Source organism: Mus caroli, chromosome 16 (genome assembly GCF_900094665.2).
Source record: "Mus caroli chromosome 16, CAROLI_EIJ_v1.1, whole genome shotgun sequence".
Classification (NCBI taxonomy): domain Eukaryota; kingdom Metazoa; phylum Chordata; class Mammalia; order Rodentia; family Muridae; genus Mus; species Mus caroli.
This window is the reverse complement of record NC_034585.1, coordinates 74,068,544-74,089,326: the sequence shown is the minus strand read 5'-3', so window position 1 is coordinate 74,089,326 and position 20,783 is coordinate 74,068,544. Positions and strand designations below refer to the sequence as shown.

Sequence of the window (20,783 nt, the reverse complement as noted above, 5' to 3'; positions counted from 1 at the left end):
AGGAGAAGGAGAAGGAGAAGGAGAAGGAGAAGGAGAAGAAGAAGAAGAAGAAGAAGAAGAAGAAGAAGAAGAAGAAGAAGAAGAAGAAGAAGAAGAAGACACTACTTCAAATTCAGAAAATACAAACAGAGAAGCAGATTCTCCCAGCCATCCGTTGGACTGAGCCCAGGGTCCCCAATGAAGGAGCTAGAGAAAGTACCCAAGGAGCTGAAGGGGTTTGCAGCCCCATAGGAGAAACAACAATAACAACCAACCAGACTCCAGCCCCACTCCCAGAGCTCCTAAGGACTAAAACACCAACCAAAGAGTACACATGGAAGGACTCATGGCTCCAGCTGCATATGTAGCCGAGGATGGCCTTTTTCAGTAGGAGGAGAGGCCCTTGGTCCTGTGAAGGCTCCATACCCCAGTGTAGGGGAATGTCAGGACAGGAAGTCAGAAGTGGGTGGGTAGGTAGGGAAACTCCCTCATAGAAGCAGGAGAAGGTGGGATCTGATAGGGGATTTAAGGGGAGGGGTGCGGGACTGGAAAAGGGGGTAGCATTTGAAATGTAAATAAAATATCCAATAAAAAATACATAAAGATCACACCATATAAAAGAAAAAAAGAAAACCTCATAGGGAAAAATAACACTCTTTCTAGGACTGATGAAAATGAACTGGAAAATCCTGACATCTACTGTGTTTTGTAAAATAAAAATAAATTAGAAAGTATCAATAGTATAGCCACCTCTACTTAACAGAGAATAATTCATTTAAGTTTCACAATGAATAATATTCACAAATGAAATATGTATCTTCAAGCACATGAATTACTGAATCAATTATATTAATGAAAATTTAAAATAATGATATTTTAGGTTTAAAAAATACTGTACAATGAAAAAATGCTCAGATACCAGTATTACCTGTTTCTTATGAGACTTCAGTAACTGTCTACATGCTAAGGAGGAGAGCATTATTATGTTTATTTGATGCAGGATAGATGTGTGCATGTATCCAGTATGGGTACATGCTAAGCTATGCAGCACACCATATAATGGAAAAGGAAAACAGCTAATACGTAAAGGTGCTTATCGTGCCAGAGGGATAGACTTCTTGGTAAGTTTTCAAGAGCTTTTTCATGAAAAGAAGTTTTCATAAAATAATTATGTGCATTTTAAAAATGGAAATAAAAATAATTCCAATTGAAGTAGTTTAGGTGTCTATACACCAAACAGTGGATTTGCTACAAACCTAAGCAATTGAAATAAATGTAGAACATTCTTTCATATATAAAGACATCAATGGACCTCAAAACAAAGTTTATAAAAGCAATAAATAGGTCTTACAATCCTAACTTATAGACACAAATGGCAATTGATGAAAAAATAACTGAAATACTAGAGACTATCAAAATCAAGAACAAATGCATCTCTTCCAACAAAATTATTTGTTATTGCTTCTATATAATTCATACTCTGAAGAAAAAAAAAAAGAGTGTGTTGAGTATTTTGAAAAATGTCTCTGAGAAAGTTGCCAAAATCATATACTTTAATGAAATCAATACAGAGCCTATGCTGTTTTCTGTGAAGGGCATCTTTGCATTTGGTTGGCTCTGGACCAACATTTTGGTCAGAGCATCTACCATATACAACCACCAAACCCAGACACTATTGTGGATGCCAACAACAGCTTGCTGGCAGGAGCCTGTCTCCTGAGAGGCTCTGCTGGTGCCTGAAAAATACAGAAGTGGATACTCACAGCCATCCATTGGATGGAGCACAGGGTCCGCAATGAAGGAGCTAGAGAAAGGACTCAAGGAGTTGAAGGGGTTTGCAGCCCCATAGGAGGAACAACAATATGAATTAACCAGTACCCCCAGAGCTTCCTGGGACGAAACCACCAACCAAAGAAAACACATGGTGGGACTCATGGATCTAGCTGCATATGTAGCACAGGATAGCCTAGTCGATCATCAATGGGAAGCGAGGCCCTTGGTCCTGTAAGGCTCTATGCCCCAGTGTAGGGGAATGCCAGGGCCAGGAAGAGGGAGAGGGTGGGTTGGTGATCAGGAGGGGATAGGAGGCTTTCGGAGAGGAAATGTGGAAAAGGGATAACATTTCAAATGAAAGTAAAGAAAATATCTAATAAAAATGTGATACATTAAAAAAAAGAAGAAGAATCTTTTTAATTGAAGATGAGAGAACATCAGACATGACTATTGTGCACAGCTGCCATTCCCGCTGGACCCAGAAGACAGTTCCCTGACTTCCTCACAGTGACACAGTTGTCCCCAGCATTGTCTGTCAAGCTTGTTTTTGTTGTTGTTTTGTTTAATTGTTTTTTTAATAACAGAAGCCTGAAAAACAGCGAAACAGAGACTTGGCAATAAAAGATAATCAAACCAGCAATGTACAGTGAGATGGGGTACACATACTCCCTTCTATTGATGTTCTGCTTTGACAATAATTTTAGAAAAAATTATGTGAAAATTATGTAATAAACTGTTTCCAGTGTTTATGAAGACTTTCCTTGTCTTCTGACATATATTAGGGATCCTTGAACATTTTCTATTAGAGTTATGAGGCATATTTTATTGTATTTATCCTCTCATCATTTCCATTCATGATGAACTTGAGGATTCACAGTAGATATTAATTATGGTAAGTTGCTTGTGGATGCGCACCAGTTGCCTGTTTCTGATCCGAGCCGTCTTCAGGTGGGATTCAGTAGAGCATACAGGAAACTTACAAATGGCAGCTGACTACAATCAGGGCTCCTGGGCCCTCCCCAGTTTTGTGTGCTGTGTGCCTTAGGAATCAATTCAGTGCCTTTTTTAAAAAGCAAGCATATGGTGTCTAAATGAAGCAGAGCTATAGAGACTTCATAAAGAGAAGATGGGGAAATTCAGGTCTGAATAATATTACATTTTTCTCTCTCACCATGGGCATAAAACTATCTGAGGTAAGATTTCAGACTCTAGAGAGTAAATTGTTGTATCAAAGGCTTCCTAATGACCTGAAATAATGTATGTTCCAAAAATGAAAATCAAGTTTAGATATATATGGAAAGCTTTAAATAGCCTATTTATACCTCCTCTCATATTTTATAATTCCTATTCACTTCAGCAACAATATACCATTTTTCTCCATTTGGAAATTGTTTATCTAATATATTCTAACATCTAAACTAGTTATCTTTTCTGGACTTCCAGGTATAATCCTAACAGCTTTGAGTATAGATGGACAGTAAATTACACTATTTTAGACAGGGACATGGTGCATGTTTATATTCAAATTTTATTTTTATTTATATTTATTTTAAATAAAATATGCCTTTCCAACTGAATATAGCTCGACTATAATAATAAAAGCAAAATTATCAATAAATATATCTATAAATAAGTACTGTCATTGTACATTCATTTAACATAATGATTATAAAATCATTATGAAAAACATGAAAAGTAATTTAATAGTAACTGGTAATGACTAACATAGAGTATATTAAAATATTTGATTATGATCCAAAATTAATCTGTTACCGTATAAAAATTAACATATGCTGACATACATATTGTTGTAGAATGTATATTTACATGTGTGCATTTACTTTTAAGATTTTCTTTATTCAAAATGTAAGTTAAAGAAATGATAACACCCAGAAGAAAAATAAATTTTCTCACTAAAAATACTCATGATTCATTGTAATATATATATATATATATATATATATATATATATATAATCATTCAGGGTCATTTGTCATCTCAGTAATCTGTTTTAAAATATGTGTTTGTGAAACAAATTGATAATTGCATTTACTAGAACCTCCCTAATAAAATTATGTTTTGAGATATATAACCTACTTTTCTCCTGTTATAAAAATTTGGAGAAAATGCCAGTCATAACCTCCTAAAAATACCTTCATTAAGGCAAATTAGATTTCGGGTAAATGATAGGATATTTTAAAGCTTAAAATAGACAAACATCCCCCAGTTATTATTTTCTGTTACCAAGATTGGATGGTTAGATATATCCCCTGATTATCTAGGTATTTGATGGTTAGATATATCCCCTGCTTATCTCGTTATTTGATGGTTAGATATATCCCCTGCTCATCTGGGTATTTGATGGTTAGATATAGCCCCTGCTTATCTAGTTATTTGATGGTTAGATATATCCCCTGCTTATCTATGTATTTGAAGAGAAAAGTGGTAGAACCAGAGTGAAGGATATGAGTGTTGATTTAACAGACAGACATGTTTTAGAGCTCAATGTTAGGACGAGAGAGAGAGAGTGAGAGAGAGAGAGAGAGAGTATTTAAAATAACAATTTACATTTTGAGACTCACATACATGTATATCATATATTTTATTATATCCACCCTCATGTTCCAATTCCCCCTCTCAACATTATACCCTCTGCTTTTTAAATTTCATGTTGTTTTTTTTTTTTTTTTACATTTGCTTAGTGACTGCGTGTGTATGTGTGGACATCTGTTTATTGGCACTAAAGCCAAAATCAGAGAGTGATGATCGTAGGAGCGCATTCTCCTCTTCCACCAGGTGGATCCCTAGGTTCAAACTTAGTTTCTCTGCCTTTGTAGCAATTACAGAGATCCATTGGGTTTCATCCTTCTCAGTCCAATTAATATTACCAATTAATAATGAGTGTGGGGTCATCTAGTAGATCATTGATAACCTTCTAGAGACCACATCCCCCCCCCCCAAAGTGGATCTCCTTCCTTTAGTAACTATCTACCTCCAAAGGCACCCCAGGTAAAGATAATGGGACGAGAGAGCCTCCTACATCCATGCTAGATTGTTGACTTGTTCTTGAGTAGATCTTGTTCAAGTGATCACAGCTGCTATGAATTTGTGAGTGCTACAGATATGTCATTCAAGAAGACAGCATTTCATGGGACTTCTTTGCCTTCTCATCTCTTGCAATCTTCACATCCCCTCTTCGGTTATATTCTTGAAACTTCGGGGGAATTTAGGATGAGGACTTGCAGTCACATTCTCAATACTATGGCAGAAGAAGTACTCAAGAAAAAGCAAGTCAATAATCTACCATGGATGGACCTGTCTCTTGTGACCCATTCTCTTTATCTTCTGTGTTATTGAAAGTTGATGACTACTAAATGAAGGAGAGTCATTTTTCTTTAGGAATGTGGCTCCTAAAAAGTTCCTCATGATCCAATAATCTCAGAAAGATTAATGTTTGTACATAATCAGTCTTGAATGATTAAAAAAGACACAAAATTGGGTAGGAAAGGGAAGAGAGTGTATCAACGTTAGAGGCTTAGAGAGCGTAATCAAACATGTATGAAACCTCAAAGAATAGTTTAAAATCTCTCATTAAAAATGTACAATATTTAATACTTTTGTCAGATTTGACTCTAAAACTTATATTCCTAGGTGAAATGATTTCCAACAAGGACCACCACCACCTTTGGTTGTTATAAATAAACCCTGAGAGCTACAATAATAACTGGTCTGGCAAGACATACAAACACAGTAATGGCACAAACAGCATGGGAGTAACCAACCATGTTGGTTCTGGCTGGATTTGCATCCAATAAGTGATGCCCATGAGGAAAAAAAACTTGTAGGGAAAGAAAATAATGATAGAAAAAGTGAAAGAGAGAGATAGATTGGTGTTTTATATCTGTATGAATTTTAATAATTTTTAAAACCCCACCTTCCTTAAATATTGTCAGATTAGCCAACACAGAACAATTGTTTCTAGAGAAAACCCAGGCATATTATCTATACTTTTCATAACTTTTTTCAAATGTCAAAACCTATCCTTGTTTTATATGTATTTCTGATTAGTGACACTGTATCATATGTGTGCACAACACACACACACACACACACACGCACACACACACACATTCACACATATGCCAAATGAATAGTTAATTTTGAGTAACTTTTTCCATGGAAGTAGTTCTTCCTTTTATTCCTGATATCCTTCTAATATAAGTTGTGACTTAGTGAAATCAATCCAAGTTTGATATAATGATACAATTTTGATTTTAATTTATATTTTCTACTTGTTTTCAAAGTAGAGGTCTCCAGAGTCGTCTTGTTATCAAAGGGTTTTGTTTTTGCTTCCAGATTGTCATTGTACCACAGAGCATGAGGCGTTAAGTGTCTCCATAAACAGCTGTGCAGTCACAGAGTATGGACATTATAAGTGATCTGAACAGGGCTCCTCTTGTCATATAGCCCTTCTTTCTAAGTCTCGATGATAAGTGTCTTGAGGGAGGTATCTCCCAGTCATGTTTGAGATCTATAGGGTCAGGTCATTTTAAGAATAATCTCAGTTACTTCTTAGAACTTTCCCTGATGCAGTTTTTCAAAAAAAAATGGCCAAGGTTTAATCTATATTCATTCAATCTATGTGTATACCGTTAGTGCTGTTTCTGAAGCAATCTGGGTAAGAAATTTTGGAGTATATCAACATCGAAGCTTCTTTAAGCACTAAATCAAATGTCTGATAATTAAATGTCCATAAATGGAATGCATATTCATAAACCTTCAAAGTGTGGTTTGTTTGTCTGTTTGTTTTGCTCTATATAATAAACAGAGCCCTGCCAAGATGATAAATTTCGGTGCAAAGATGGAAACTGCATTCCTATGGGGAATCTCTGTGATAGCTACCCACACTGTAGTGATGGCTCAGATGAAGCAAACTGTGGTATGTCTTATTCTCATGAACATGCTTGTGTGCATTAATTTTGATTTTAGAATCTCCAACATGAAAGGAAGAACACATATTGTTTCATTGCAATGTTGAGGAATGTGAACTGCTCTCCTGATAGGAGCTTCAAAAACATTTTGGTTTGCAGTAAAACTAATATATAGACCTCTGGTTTGTTTATGTTACTTGGTTACATGTTATAAAACTGTAAGTCTAGGACAAAAAAGATTCTTTCAGAAAACATAAATATAAAAGACAAATAAAAGCAAGCCAGGCACCTTAGTACCTGGCCCTTTGGCTATTCTATTTTGCTTATTGCCTTCAGAAGGAGCATCTGACTGCATATTATAACTGACTTATCTTTATATTTTTAGTTCTTAAGTGTTTTATTTGATTGGTTTTGGGCCAAGCCCTCATTTCAGGTTGCAATAGTTATATGAATAATGTATTATTTTATCATATATTATTTTAATTTTATTTCTAAAAATTATTACATATTGTATGTGTTTTGCAATATAAATGTGTCATGAAAGAGTTCGATATCAATAACTACCTTGATTTAGCACTGAAAAAAACTGAGTTGAAAGAAGTTATCCATCTGTCAGAGATCACATGCCTCACAAGAGCTAAGAATGGTTTTTGAATCACCATCTGTTTAATTCAATATCAAAGTCTTTTACTGAAAGAATAAAGTAAAAACAAGAACAGCATGGAGTTTGTAGGTCAGAGTTCCATTGCTGAGAATTTCTTTCCTTGAAAACAAACTTAGGTTGAACCCCTTCCTGGGCATAATAAGCCAAATATTCTCTACAGAATGTTTATAAGATAATAGGAAGAATAGAGAAAACAAAGCAAATACAGAGAATAAAAATATGGTTTCTGAAAAGGCACCACTAAACACATGAGTTTTCTCCTGAATTTCATTTTCTCTCCCTCTTCTAGTTTACAAGTTTATAAGCATCACTTTTCATAAATAAATTTTAACAACTTAAGTAACAAAATATACAACTTTATTTTTGATCATTTGCTGGGAAATAAACTTGAACATTTTGCTTCTTTTCAATTTATACTCATAGAAAATGACAAAGTAATATAATAGCAACTCAGTTTGGATTTATCAATTTATATCTTCTAAGATACTCTTCAAAAATTACAATCAATCACTAATCCAACTGTTAAGTATGAGCACTTTTTCCTTAAGGCCACCAATCCCCAATGAAATTAACCAAGATGACCCTGTGTATAATCCAATATGCTAAATGAATCTCTATGCACTTATTGGTATTTTACAAATTTTGTTGAAATTTTAAAATTATAGGTATAACTTTATGGGATGCAAAGTGGCATTTTGCATTATGCATACAATGTGAAATGAACAAAACCTAACTAATCAATAAAAGCAGCACTTCAAGTGCTTAATAGGTTTTTTTGTGATGAGGTAGTTTAAAATTTATTTGTTTATTATTTTAGCAATTTAAGAGCTAGAGAAAGTACCCAAGGAGCTAAAGGGATCTGCAACCCTATTGTTGGAACAACATGATGTACTAACCAGAACCCTGGAGCTCTTGTCTCTAGCTGCATATGTATCGAAAGATGGCCTAGTTGGCCATCAATGGAAAGAGAGGCCCATTGGACTTGCAAACTTTATATGCCCCAATATAGGGGAATGCCAGGGCCAAAAGAATGGGAATGGGTGGGTAGGGAAGTGGGGGGTGCTATGGGGGACTTTTGGGATAGTATTGGAAATGTAATTGAGGAAAATATGTAATAAAAATATTAAAAAAAAAGAGTAGATACTCAATATATTTGTACTGTATACTTGGTCACAAAAAAACTTCTTTCCTCCAGTATAGATAAATTATTTTCTCTTTGACCACATGGCTCCCACTCACTTGTTTCTTGTAACCACCATCCTATTCTCTGCATTTTTAGTGCGTTTTCTCAATGGCACAAGAAGCAACATTGGGTTGGTACAGTTCAATATACATAGCATATGGCATGTAGCTTGTGCTGAGAACTGGACCACACAAATTTCAAATGAAGTTTGTAATCTTCTGGGACTAGGGTAAGTGATTATAATCTGCTGCCCTATTTTTCATTATTAAAAATGCTTGTAATGTGTGTGTGTGTGTGTGTGTGAGAGAGAGAGAGACAGACAGACAGACAGACAGACAGAGACAGAGAGAGACAGAGAGAGAGAGAGTAAATATGGGTATATGCATGCCAGGGTACATATGTGAACAACAGAGGACTTCAAAGTTTTGGTATTTGGTATTTTGGTATTTGGAATTATATTTTATTTGATAGTATAACTAATATAGATCACAGATTCAAAAGTGCTAAATGATATACGTGCAAATCAAATACGGACATGCATTGAAAGGATTATCCTCTATGACCAAGTTGGATATATCTCAGAGAAATGAATGCAATAAACCATATAGTGAACTTGAGGACAAAAAACACAGTCACCTCAGTACATGCTAAATAAAATAAATAAATAAATAAACCCTCTGAGGTCAACTTTTTGAGTTCGTTCTCTTCTTCTCCCATATGGGTACTGGGTGTCCAACACAGTTAAATCAAGAGTTAATGACAGAAGCTGTTATACAAGGACTCATTTCACTGGATCACTATTGAGATCTCTTTTAAGAGACTGACAATTTGGTCTATCTGAATTTTATAATATAAATTTAGAAAACGTTTGTTACCAAAAAATAAACAGGGAAAATAATCACTAATTCATCCTGAAAAGAAAAAAAAAAAAAAGAAGAAGAAGAAGGCAGGAAGGCAGGAAGGCAGGAACCCGCAGGCAAGAAAGAAAGAAAGAAAGAAAGAAAGAAAGAAAGAAAGAAAGAAAGAAAGAAAGAAAGAAAGAAAGAAAGAAAGGAAGAAAGAAAGAAAAGAAAGAAAGAAGAAAGAGAGAGAGAAAGAGAGAGAGAGAGAGAGAAAGATAAAAACTCATGAGTTCTGCACATAGACTTCATGAGATAAAGGGACTTGGAATGACAGCCTAGCATTGGAAATATATGGATTTTTTGTCTAATAGTTTTTATGATTTGGGGTTAATTATAGTATATATCTAAAAAATAAAAGTTTAGTTTGATTTTTTAAAAAAGAAGAATTGTGCTAACAGATTTGTACACTTATTAATTTGGGGGCATTGCATACATTGTGTTTTGATATTTGTCATGGCTCTCATCTCCGCTCTTCCTTCTACACTCATCCAACATTGTGTTTCTATTTCTTTTGTTCTTGTAAGCCCATCACGTCTAATTAGTAATACTTAGACTTTTGGCTATTAAGCCACTTACTGAAGCACACAAGACCTAAGAGGAGTCACACCCCTAAAGAGAACTGCCTCCCAACAGCTATCAATTATAATAATCCCCACCTTTTCTAATCAGAATCTCACTGGGACTTAAGTTCTAACACATGGATCTTTTAGATATTTTGTGTTCTAAACTATAACATACATTAAGTTTATCCATTATCATTCCAAATGTCAAAAAAAAAACCTTACAAGGTAAATATCAACAGAGGAACTAAATTAACTCATACAACTACAGTTATGTCTAGATAAATAAATGTATGAAAAGGTTGTCTAGCTATAAACAATAATGATTTATTTCACCATGAATGGCTAAATGATTTTCTTAAATATTCTAAAAGTCACAGTCAGTCATGGTAGTACACGCTTGTTACAGGTAAGAATTCAAGGCCATCCTTGGTGATATCCAGCCTTGCCTGGGCTACATGAAATCTTATTTCAAAAGCAAAATCAACATAAATAAACCAACCAAACCACAATTAAAAGTACAAAGACACGGGCTTCGCAATTACCTGGATGCATATGTATCTTTCTTTGATTTGGTTGTAGATATCTACTTTGTGAATGTTTGCATATGTGGAGAGGCTAAATAACAATACTTTGGATGAGTAGCAAGGTAACCTGATATCTGGAAGGAACACATTTAAATGGAACAGGAGTGATTTTTCAAAAGGTAATAACAGTAGTCATGAAACCTACGTGATCTGAAAGAATTCACGACAAGGATACCAAGTTAAGGAGGAAAAGCAAATGCATGGACATCCAACTCCACATATAAAGTTGGTGTTTTCAGTAAAGTATACTTTGCTCTAACTGACTTGTAGTTCACATAAAAGATTTTTCAGACATGATTAATGACATGTGCATACATGATCACTGCTTGAAAAACAAAGGCAAGAGAATTGCCATTTAACTCCAGCCTAGTCTAGTCTGTAGAGTAAGTTCCAGGACAGCCATGACTACATAGTGAGACAAAGAAACAACAACAAAACAAAAAAATAGTCTCTGCAAAGTTTGGAGCTGAGACAAAAGGATGGACCATCTAGAGACTGCCATATCCAGGGATCCATCCCATAATCAGCCTCCAAACAATGACACCATTGCATACACTAGCAAGCGTTTGCTGAAAGGACCCTGATATAGCTGTCTCTTGTGAGACTAGGCTGGGACCTAGCAAACACATAAGTGGATGCTCACAGTCAGCTATTGGATGGATCACAGGGCCCCCAATGGAGGAGCTAGAGAAAGTATCCAAGGAGCTAAAGAGATCTGCAACCCTGTAGGTGCAACAACATTATGAACTAACCAGTAACCCGGAGCTCTTGACTCTAGCTGCATATGTATCAAAAGATGGCCTAGTCAGCCATCACTGGAAAGAGAGGCCCATTGGACTTGCAAACTTTATATGCCCCAGTACAGGGGAATGCCAGGGCCAAAAAGTGGGAATGGGTGAGTAGGGGAGTGGGGGGAGGGTATGGGGGACTTTTGGGATAGCATTGGAAATGTAATTGAGGAAAATACGTAATAAAAATATTTTAAAAAAATTAGTCTCTATAGTACATAGATTTTCTATTTAGAACTCAAAAAATGAAAATAGTCTTCCTGAGAATACCCCCACAAGCAGTAGCCAATAGCAAAGTTTCAAGCTGATGCTATAAAGCTGTATGACTGCTGGAAGACTCCTGCTGTGTAACAATGCCTTGATAAGATGCAGCCACTGCACATAGTGGTAGTGGATAATAATGTGCTGTCTCCTGTGAAATGTTAGAGACATATGAGAACTTCCTGTAGCTTTTAAGGAGAGCTCGGGTTTCTCTTGTCTTCTCAAGGTTTTTGCATTCACATCAGGCCTCAGCTAAAAGACAATTCCTATCCAAAAAAAAAAAAAAAAAAAAAGGCAAGAAGGGAGGGAGTTTTATCATGCACACTATGTAAATGATCATCACTTTGATTTATGACTAAAATTAAAATTTAGTTGATTTATCAACTAAAATTCCATGCATTTTAAATATCCATATACATGTAGGCTCCATCCTTTTAAAAATATATTATAGATTTCATTTTAATAAAATCACTTCAATTTAGGGAAGATTTAACAAAAAGAACTTTGGGATGATAAGAGTTGTAGCAGGAGTAATGTTGGGAGTCATTTTTTTTTTTCATTTTGGAAGAGTCAAGAAAATATAGAAGTTGACAATTTGTTCACTTTTCTAACTTCAGTTAAAACACCGGATCGTGACATTCATTCTGGATTCACACTTTAACAGTAATCCAATAGCAATTTCAGTGAGGCTAGGCAACTGAGAATAGTAGAAGGGCTTTGCTTCTGCTGTTAAAAGCTTAGTGAGCTGAGGGTCTCTTTCATAGACACACTTTGCAAAGATGGAGGGGAGGATACTGATGAGTTCCCCTTGTGCCTAAGCCCGGGCCACTGAACAGCACCAGCGTTTTGACATTACTCCAGGGTTATAAATACAAGGAATCTTCATGCCGTGATTTGTCAATCACATTTCAATTTCTTTTTAGAAGATGCATGTACTTGATTTGTTTATGAAAATCAAAGTGATCAACATCTCAGTTTGATATAAATATGTATATATGTGTATGTATATATATATATACACATACATATATATGTATATATATATCATGTTATCATGAGCACATGCACATGAACATAAATATATATATGGCTGTGAAATAAGAATAAACAAATCATGAATTTGAAAGAGAGAAAGGAGGTATTTGAAAGGGTTAGAATAGACAGAAGAGAGGAGATGCATGTTGCAATTATATTATAATTTCAAAGGTGACAAAACCAAAATATGTTTAATTAATATGAGTTAAGTATCTGAGATGAAGTGATGTTTTTTTTTTCCAGAGGCAAAATAGAATGTACTAGAATGAATTCATGTGTCTTTAGTGCAATTAAACTTTATAAGTATATTTTGATTATTCCTGATTCAGAAATAAAAGCATTAGTCATGATATTAAATCAGGTCCATGAATAAATAAATCATGATTTGGTTTTACATATTTATATGGTGGGGATAAACATGTCAAGAGAAAATTAGTGTATACTATTTTAATGTGGCAGAGAAGACTTGAACTCAATTAGGGTCTATCAGCAAAGGCTTTCAAGGGACTGGTCTGAGTTGAGTGAATATAAATCAATTCTACAACACTGAGTCCTATTATTTACCTGTTATCTCATGCCCAGCCAGACTCTACTGTCTGGTCCATTGACCTCAATTCCTGTGGATCACAGTTCTTGCTTTGAGACATGGAGATCAAGAGACAGGGTCCTCCAGTGTAGAAAATAAGTGATGTGGCCCATTGCCTTAGATACAATATTTTTGAGAAAGGCCAGGTACTTGCTTTCTTCTGAAATGATACAGTTAATTTGTGCAAAGATGTTAATCTTTGTTCCTATCCATGCTTATTAGTCTCTATAGTTCTTTAATAACTGAAAGGACATTACTTCATTAATGAGAGTTGTCTAGACTGGCATATGGAAATAGAAAAAATATTAGTGTGTTTAAATGATGTCTTTGGTTCAGTGGGAAATAATTTAGGATCTAATTTTTAAGTGGGGGAGGCTGTATTCTCTCAAGGTTATTTATGCAGATTGGGTATTAACTGCAATTCCCCACAGATCTGAGAAAATCACACAAGAAGGATTCCATCAGCCTTTACTCCTTTGTATTAAACATTTTAATTCCATTTCATTTATAGCATCCATAAGTAAAAAGGACTTTGAATAATAACATTTTTGTATCTTTGATGAAAGTAAGGAAATTTTGTTTGTTTTCTTGTTTGTTTGTTTGTTTTGGTTGGTTGATTTATTTTGATGGGTTGATTTGTTTTGGTTGTTTGTTTGGTTGGTTTGTTTTGGTTGGTTGATTTGTTTTGGTTGGTTGGTTTGGTTTGGATGGTTGGCTGGTTGGTTTGGTTTGGTTGGTTGGTTGGTTGGTTGGTTGGTTGGTTGGTTTTGGTTGGTTGGTTGGTTTTGGTTGGTTGGTTGGTTTTGGTTGGTTGGTTTGGTTTGGTTGGTTGGTTGGTTGGTTGGTTGGTTTGTTTTGGTTGGTTGGTTGGTTTTGGTTGGTTGGTTGGTTTTGTTTGGTTGGTTTGGTTTGGTTGGTTGGTTGGTTTGGTTTGGTTGGTTGGTTGGTTGATTTGTTTTGGTTGGTTGGTTTGTTTTGGCTGGATGGTTTGGTTTGGCTGGTTGGTTTGGTTTGGCTGGTTGGTTTGGTTTGGCTGGTTGGTTTGTTTTGGTTTGTTGATTTGTTTTGGTTGGTTGGTTTGGTTTGGATGGTTGGCTGGTTGGTTTGTTTTGGTTGGTTGGTTTGATTTGGTTGGTTGGTTTGGTTTGGTTGGTTGGTTGGTTGGTTGGTTTGGTTTGGTTGGTTGGTTGGTTGGTTGATTTGTTTTGGTTGTTTGATTTGTTTTGGTTGGTGGGTTTGGTTTGGTTGGTTGGCTGGTTGGTTTGTTTTGGTTGGTTGGTTTGTTTTGGCTGGTTGGTTTGTTTTGGTTGGTTGGTTTGTTTTGGCTGGTTGGTTTGTTTTGGTTGGTTGGTTTGGTTTGGTTGGCTGGTTGGTTTGTTTTGGCTGGTTGGTTTGGTTTGGTTGGTTGGTTTGGTTTGGTTTGGTTTCACACTGAGGTGAGAGTAATACTAAGGGAATGGTGAGTTTCCGATTGTTTTTTTCTAAGAAAGAGATCCAAAGTTTCAGATCAATCCATGCACATGAGATTTGCCTAGTAAAATCATTAAAATTAATAGTTTGAAAATATTAGTGGGAAACAGAGCTAGTCATTTATCTTTTAATTAGACATTTTGGGAGAGGTTGTTAACTCTCCTAAGAGTCCTGCGCAATATATCTCTACCTTTCATATCAGACTAGTCTTTTTTATCCTCTCATTCTCAAAGCTGGACAAGAAATAGACTTGTATCAATGTTCTTCTACTTCAAGGTGTTTGTAAACACTGTTACGATAATTAATTGGAGGAAAGGGAAGGAACAGATGTTGTAATTATAATCTCAAAATAAAGAACAATCCCATGCAAACACACATTTAATTTATTTCTGCAGTTTGGCATTAGGTATTGAAAACCTGAAATTAAAACTGATATCTTATACTGGCTTGATAAGTTGACAGACATTATTCTGGTTCCTGTGTGTAATTTCTATCAGTGTCCTTCGTAGACTGCATTATGGTTTCTGTATGTGTGATTTTTGTCTACCAGCGTCCTGATAATTCTCAACTATGTAGTCAAAGCTTTAACTCATAAGAACTGTAAACACACACATGCACACATACACACAGAAAGAGAGAGAGACAGAGAGAGAGAGAGAGAGAGAGACAGAGAGAGAGAGAGAGAGAGAGAGAGAGAGAGACAGAGAGAGAGATTGGAGGGGTGCAATTTTTACCAGAGAAGTTTTACAAAGACAAGTTGCAGATCAAGACAGAACAAGTCAAAAATTCAGAACAGATTGCCAAAATTAGTTTGGGGTCAAGCAGAGCAATTCAGTCAGAAGCTGAGAGGAGCCAGTTTGAATCGGCCGGCTTTGAGAGGAGTTTGGGCCAGAAGAACTGATTTGAATGAGCCAGCCAGAGTTCAGAAAGACCTAGAAAGGGTAGGCTTATTCAGCAGTAAGCCTCCAAAACAACAGTTATATCTGGAGAATAAAAGATACTTTTATACATTTTATTGCATTTATCTATATGTTTAAATTATGGGGCAGTAAATACATGCATACACATTTACAGAGAGGGGGCAAGTTGTTGGAAAAATAATTTTCACTCTATTAAAATGACTACTTAAATAATTTCAGTGAATGTTACACTTTACCAAGAAGCATGTAATTTACCTGACATACAATTTACACCTATTTTCGCCTGCTTTAAGATGAAGGGTGCCTTAATTAAAAACAACTGAGGGGCTAATGAGCTGCAGTAGTTTGATGGCTTCCCAACATTCATCTCTGATCAATTGTTACCTTATGGGGCTGGTCAAGGGACATGGGCAAGGGATGCCAACAAGTTATAATTAAAGAACTAAAGCAGTATAGAGATGATTAGCCTGAAAGCACCCCAGTCATCTGGCTTAGACATATTCGTGTGAGCACACACACTACACAAACACATACATCCCCGCAAGTATGTGCACAATGAATAAAATCATAAATATACATAAATTTAATTAAACTAGACCCAGTAACACTTGAAAGAATAAAGATAAAGGAGATGCATGCTGCACGAAGTACTCCAGACAGTGTCCATGGAGTGCCCTGCCTCCTTGACAAAATCCTGAAAGCATCATCACTCAGCCACATTTTGGGTTGAAGAACCAGTAGTTTGTTTTCATCCAAACACTATTATGTCTGTAAGATAACAGAGAGCAATGACAAGATTGGCCCATTGATTTCTCTCTTTCTGGGAGTATGGTACCTTTCACAAAGAAGGGATTGATTGGGTTCAAGATAACTTTTCTATTGACATTTCTTTGCTTCTATGCATGTGTCGCAAACTTTGAAGACCCGAGGTCAGAAAAATCTCAAATTCAATACGTTTACCTACTCTTGAACAGTTTTCTTAAATGAGTGACAGGTCTGTTGCTATAAATGTAGTAAATGAATGAGATTGCAATTAAAATATGTCCAGGTCTGACGTGGTGTTACTGAACTGCCAATGTGGAGACTGACAGAGTGGGATACTTTGTTTCAGGCTTCTTCGAACATCCACTGCTCCCCATCTATAAAAGTCCTGAACTCCGTCCTGCCAAATCAATCCCCTTCTTACTCTTCAATCAGAGGAGAAAGACCTTCATTCTCCGAAAGCCTTTTAGCTTAATCCCACCTGGCTCTATTCATTGCTTAAACCTTTTGGGGTGTGAAATGAGCTACAGTGTCGGACCGCACTATTTGCGGCATGCATTATTCCTTCAGCTTTAGTGTGTCCAAAGGCTTAAAACATCTCTACCTAAGCTCTTGCTGCAGGGAAGAGTCCTTATCTCGGCAAAGGCAGTCTGAGTAGCAAGACAAAGGAGAGGCAACCTAAGCAGGGACTGAGCAGAGAACCTGAAGACTGAATACCGCCAAAGCAGCCTAGGGATATCCCCTCTTTCTCTCCCTAGAATTCCATTATAAGTATATTTTTATACTCCATCTGTGACCTAAAAAGTAATAATGTTTGCGTGCATATGTTTCTCTTCTCTCATGTAGACTAGACTTTTCCTGAAGTCAGGAGAGAGCCCTTTAAGGGTATATAAGCCATAAAGCTTATAATAATGGCTTAGAGATAGGTTGCTAGGAGACACGACTCTATAAACAGAGTAAAGCTGTGTGGTGATCTTTGTGATACTAAATCTCTAGTCATTCAGACACTTGTGGGAATGGGCACTCAAGTTCTCAAAATGAATAAATCTGGAAATTATCACACACAAAAAAATTTTAACTACTTTCAGTTACCAAAGATTGTTTCTCTGTGATGTAACAAAAATAGTGTACTAGACTGGTCCTCTTCATTCAATTTAATACATTATGAGAAAAATTTTCAAAGATGAATAATGACATCACATAGAGCTGCTAATCTTTTATTTTACACATATTGTTTATTATTTTGTCCTGTGTTAATCAATAGTGTCCCAAACTTCTGGTGCCTTGTGTTCTATTTATTGTGAATCAGGCTTAAATAAATTATTTCTAGAGGAAAAGGATAAAGTTAAGTTGGCAAGATTTGAAATCCACACAACCTACTTCCTCTAATTATGTTCCCAAGTGGAAATATAAAGATGAACTGGGAAACTCTGTAGGATACTTTTAGGATCCTGAGGCCAATATTAAACATGAAAATGTGTGCACGTGAACGTTTTATAACTTTCGTTGAAAAGGGATATTGTTTTCTGGCAAACTAAAGGTGGCGTGATGCCGAGTCCCTGCAATCCTAGCAGGGACTCAAGACTCAATCCAATACTCAACAGGAGTACTGAACGACCAAGGTTAACTAGGACGGATGAGACTAGCATCAGCGTAGGAAACATAGAAAGACTCTGACGTATAACTACATAATTAAATGTACTTTCTTTCTTTATTTTCTTTTCATCTGAATCACATAGAAGAAAAAAATATGGGTCCTTCTTCCATGTGAATACATAACTTCCACTACTTCTCTAGGCAGCACCAACACCACCAGGGAACAACATTTTTTGAGATCCCTAAGGGAAGAAAAGGTGTCTATTATTCTGAAAGGTCATTCTCTGAGCTTCCTGTCATTCAAAATACATGTGTTAAACTCATTAGGCACAGTCTCACAGTGTAACACCAATCGCAGATATGTAATGAGTAGAGTGGACTAAAATACTTATAAAAATCATAATTTAATATTTTCTATTTTTATTTAATTTCTACATATACTGGTAGGTCTTTTCAAGTCCTATCTAAAAGAAATGTCAAAGGCAAAGGGTAGGGAAATTGAATTGTCTAATATCCAAATGCATGCAGTACATTTTATTTAAGAAGTCTTGGTGTTCTTCATCTCATGCATTAATTAAAACAGATTCAAACAGTTAGAAATCAAATTGGAAGCCAAAAGACAGAACTTTGTACCTACTTTAATAAACAGAGCTTTTATTTCCCCCACGACCTCGTTTCCTTTTCTATAGCAAATATTAGGATCCTTTGAAAGGTTTCTTACAGTAGCAGGCTGGACCGGCAACCTGACTTTCCAATCCCATTTGATCTAAAGTGGCTCTGGGTAGTTTATCGTTTTAATTTTTAATCTTCTGGAACGACCGCCGCTACTGTTGACAGAGCACTGTGACAATGTCTCCAGAAAGATAAGAGACTTAGAGAGCTACGAAGAAAAGTGTTCCAAGGCGGCAAACCGTAGGCAGAATAAGGAACTGTAACTTGAGTAAACAAGAGAAGAACGCTGTCTGAAGAGAGATTAGAGAGTAATCACCACTGTGGACTTTACCCCCACCCCCCAACGCCCCCGGCATGCAGGTGCACTCACCAAGTCCAGTACTGAAGCCTGAAGCCAACATTCAGGAGGCCTGATACTTTACCTTGGTGCGTTGATGCGATCTACCAGAAGCCACACCCTGATAAGACATAGAGGCCTTGATCTCCATTTGCTCTCACAAAAATGTGTAGTTCTTCACCTGTGACTAGTTTATATCAGTAGACGTTTCTACGACTCAAGCGTCCCTAAGCTTCTACATCCACTTCTGCCCTTTTTTCCCCCTAAGCTTCAGCAAATACATTGCATAGAGCTATTTAAATGAATAATTCTTCTGCTCATGTGGTTGGAGAAAAACAGTATCAAATCCAAAAATAACAATAGCAAGGCTTGTCTTTGTTTCGGAAAATCTATTTGATATTTTGTTAAAGGAAGATTAATGGCTTTGTGTTCTTTCATTGCATTTATCTGTTTACCAAGTGGAAGTGAAATATACCAAATATTGGGACATTAGACAGAGCATCTATTTTCCCAACATCCTGTTCAGTGGCTGGAAGGCAGCAAATAAATGCTAAGTCTGATGAAGGCTTTGGAAAGGAGAGGAACTACCTCTTGAACATTTGTTTTTCTTTTCACTGATTATAAGAATTTTGAGTGCTCCTGGCCCATTTCCCGTGCACCTAAACACGTTGTTATTGTTTGCTATCATCTAGGGGAGACATTAAATATTCTGGAGAGGCAACAAACACACTCAACTTGTTATTTCAGTAGGTAGAGGTTACATTGTCTCCTAACAACCATAGAGAACAGTAAAATTAATATACCTAGAATCCAGAGGCAAACGTGATGATGGTGATGGTGATGATGGTGATAATGATGATGATGGTGATGGTGATTTAACTGCTGACGATTTCCCACGTGCATATTGTATCACTTTTAACCATCACTTTTCCCCTTTGCAGGTTCAGCCCACTGACTTTCACATTTAAAGGCATAGTTTTATATTAATACTAAGATATTGATTGAGTAAAAGAATTAAAAAAAAAAGGTCGGGTTGTAATTTAACTAAATTTAGTTAAATTTTAAAATAAAAGTAAAATTAATTAAGAGAAACCTTCACTAAGCCTCACAGCAGACGGTGCAGATGCCACAGGTTGTAGCCTAGAGGATGGGATGCTGTGTTACATGGAGGTGTCTTTTGTCACCCTGCGGTGGCTCACCAGTTGGCAACTGCAGATGGAGGCTATGGAGGACCTCAGAGCAACCGCTTGTCTTCGTCCTTGGATTTAGGACTGCTTTGACTTTAAATTTAATGAGATAACAAAAGCAAAAAAGAAAACTAGAAAGCTAAACTCTGAACTACTAAAGCTAGAGCTACTCTGTGTAGTTTTAGGCGATTTGATTTTCTTGAAAGATGAGTTATACCTCCTTAAAGAAAGGTTTAAATCGTGATCGGTGTATTTATTTTTCTCATTCAAATTTAATTCAAACTTTATATGAGCTGATCCATTAAACTATTCACATCCTCTCAACAACACTGAGAAGGGAAAGACAGAACAGAAATCAGATCCTCAAGAGAAATGTAATATAATGTAGGATATTCAAACATGTACTAACGGCTTTCCCCCAAAACTGACGATATTTAATGTCCTAAGTAATAATTTTGCTAACGGTCTACAATATTGTTTGATATTATATCTATTGAAAAATGGATTCTTCCCTTATACAATAGACCCTGCCCAGTTTCTCTGCCCTCTACTTTTCCCAAGTGTTAACATAATTTACTTCCAATTATGTC

General features: G+C 36.1%; 1 protein-coding gene across 2 annotated transcripts in view; it reads left to right on the top strand.

The window, feature by feature from the left end:
- The window catches only part of Tmprss15 (transmembrane serine protease 15), a 116,553-nt gene that overhangs the window by 75,068 nt on the left and 20,702 nt on the right, over positions 1-20,783 (top strand). For both annotated transcript variants that reach the window (XM_021185182.1, XM_021185181.1), the window contains 2 exons: positions 6,581-6,691; positions 8,627-8,759. In XM_021185182.1, the coding sequence (XP_021040841.1) occupies positions 6,581-6,691; positions 8,627-8,759 (244 nt within the window). The remainder of the gene's footprint in view (positions 1-6,580; positions 6,692-8,626; positions 8,760-20,783) is intronic.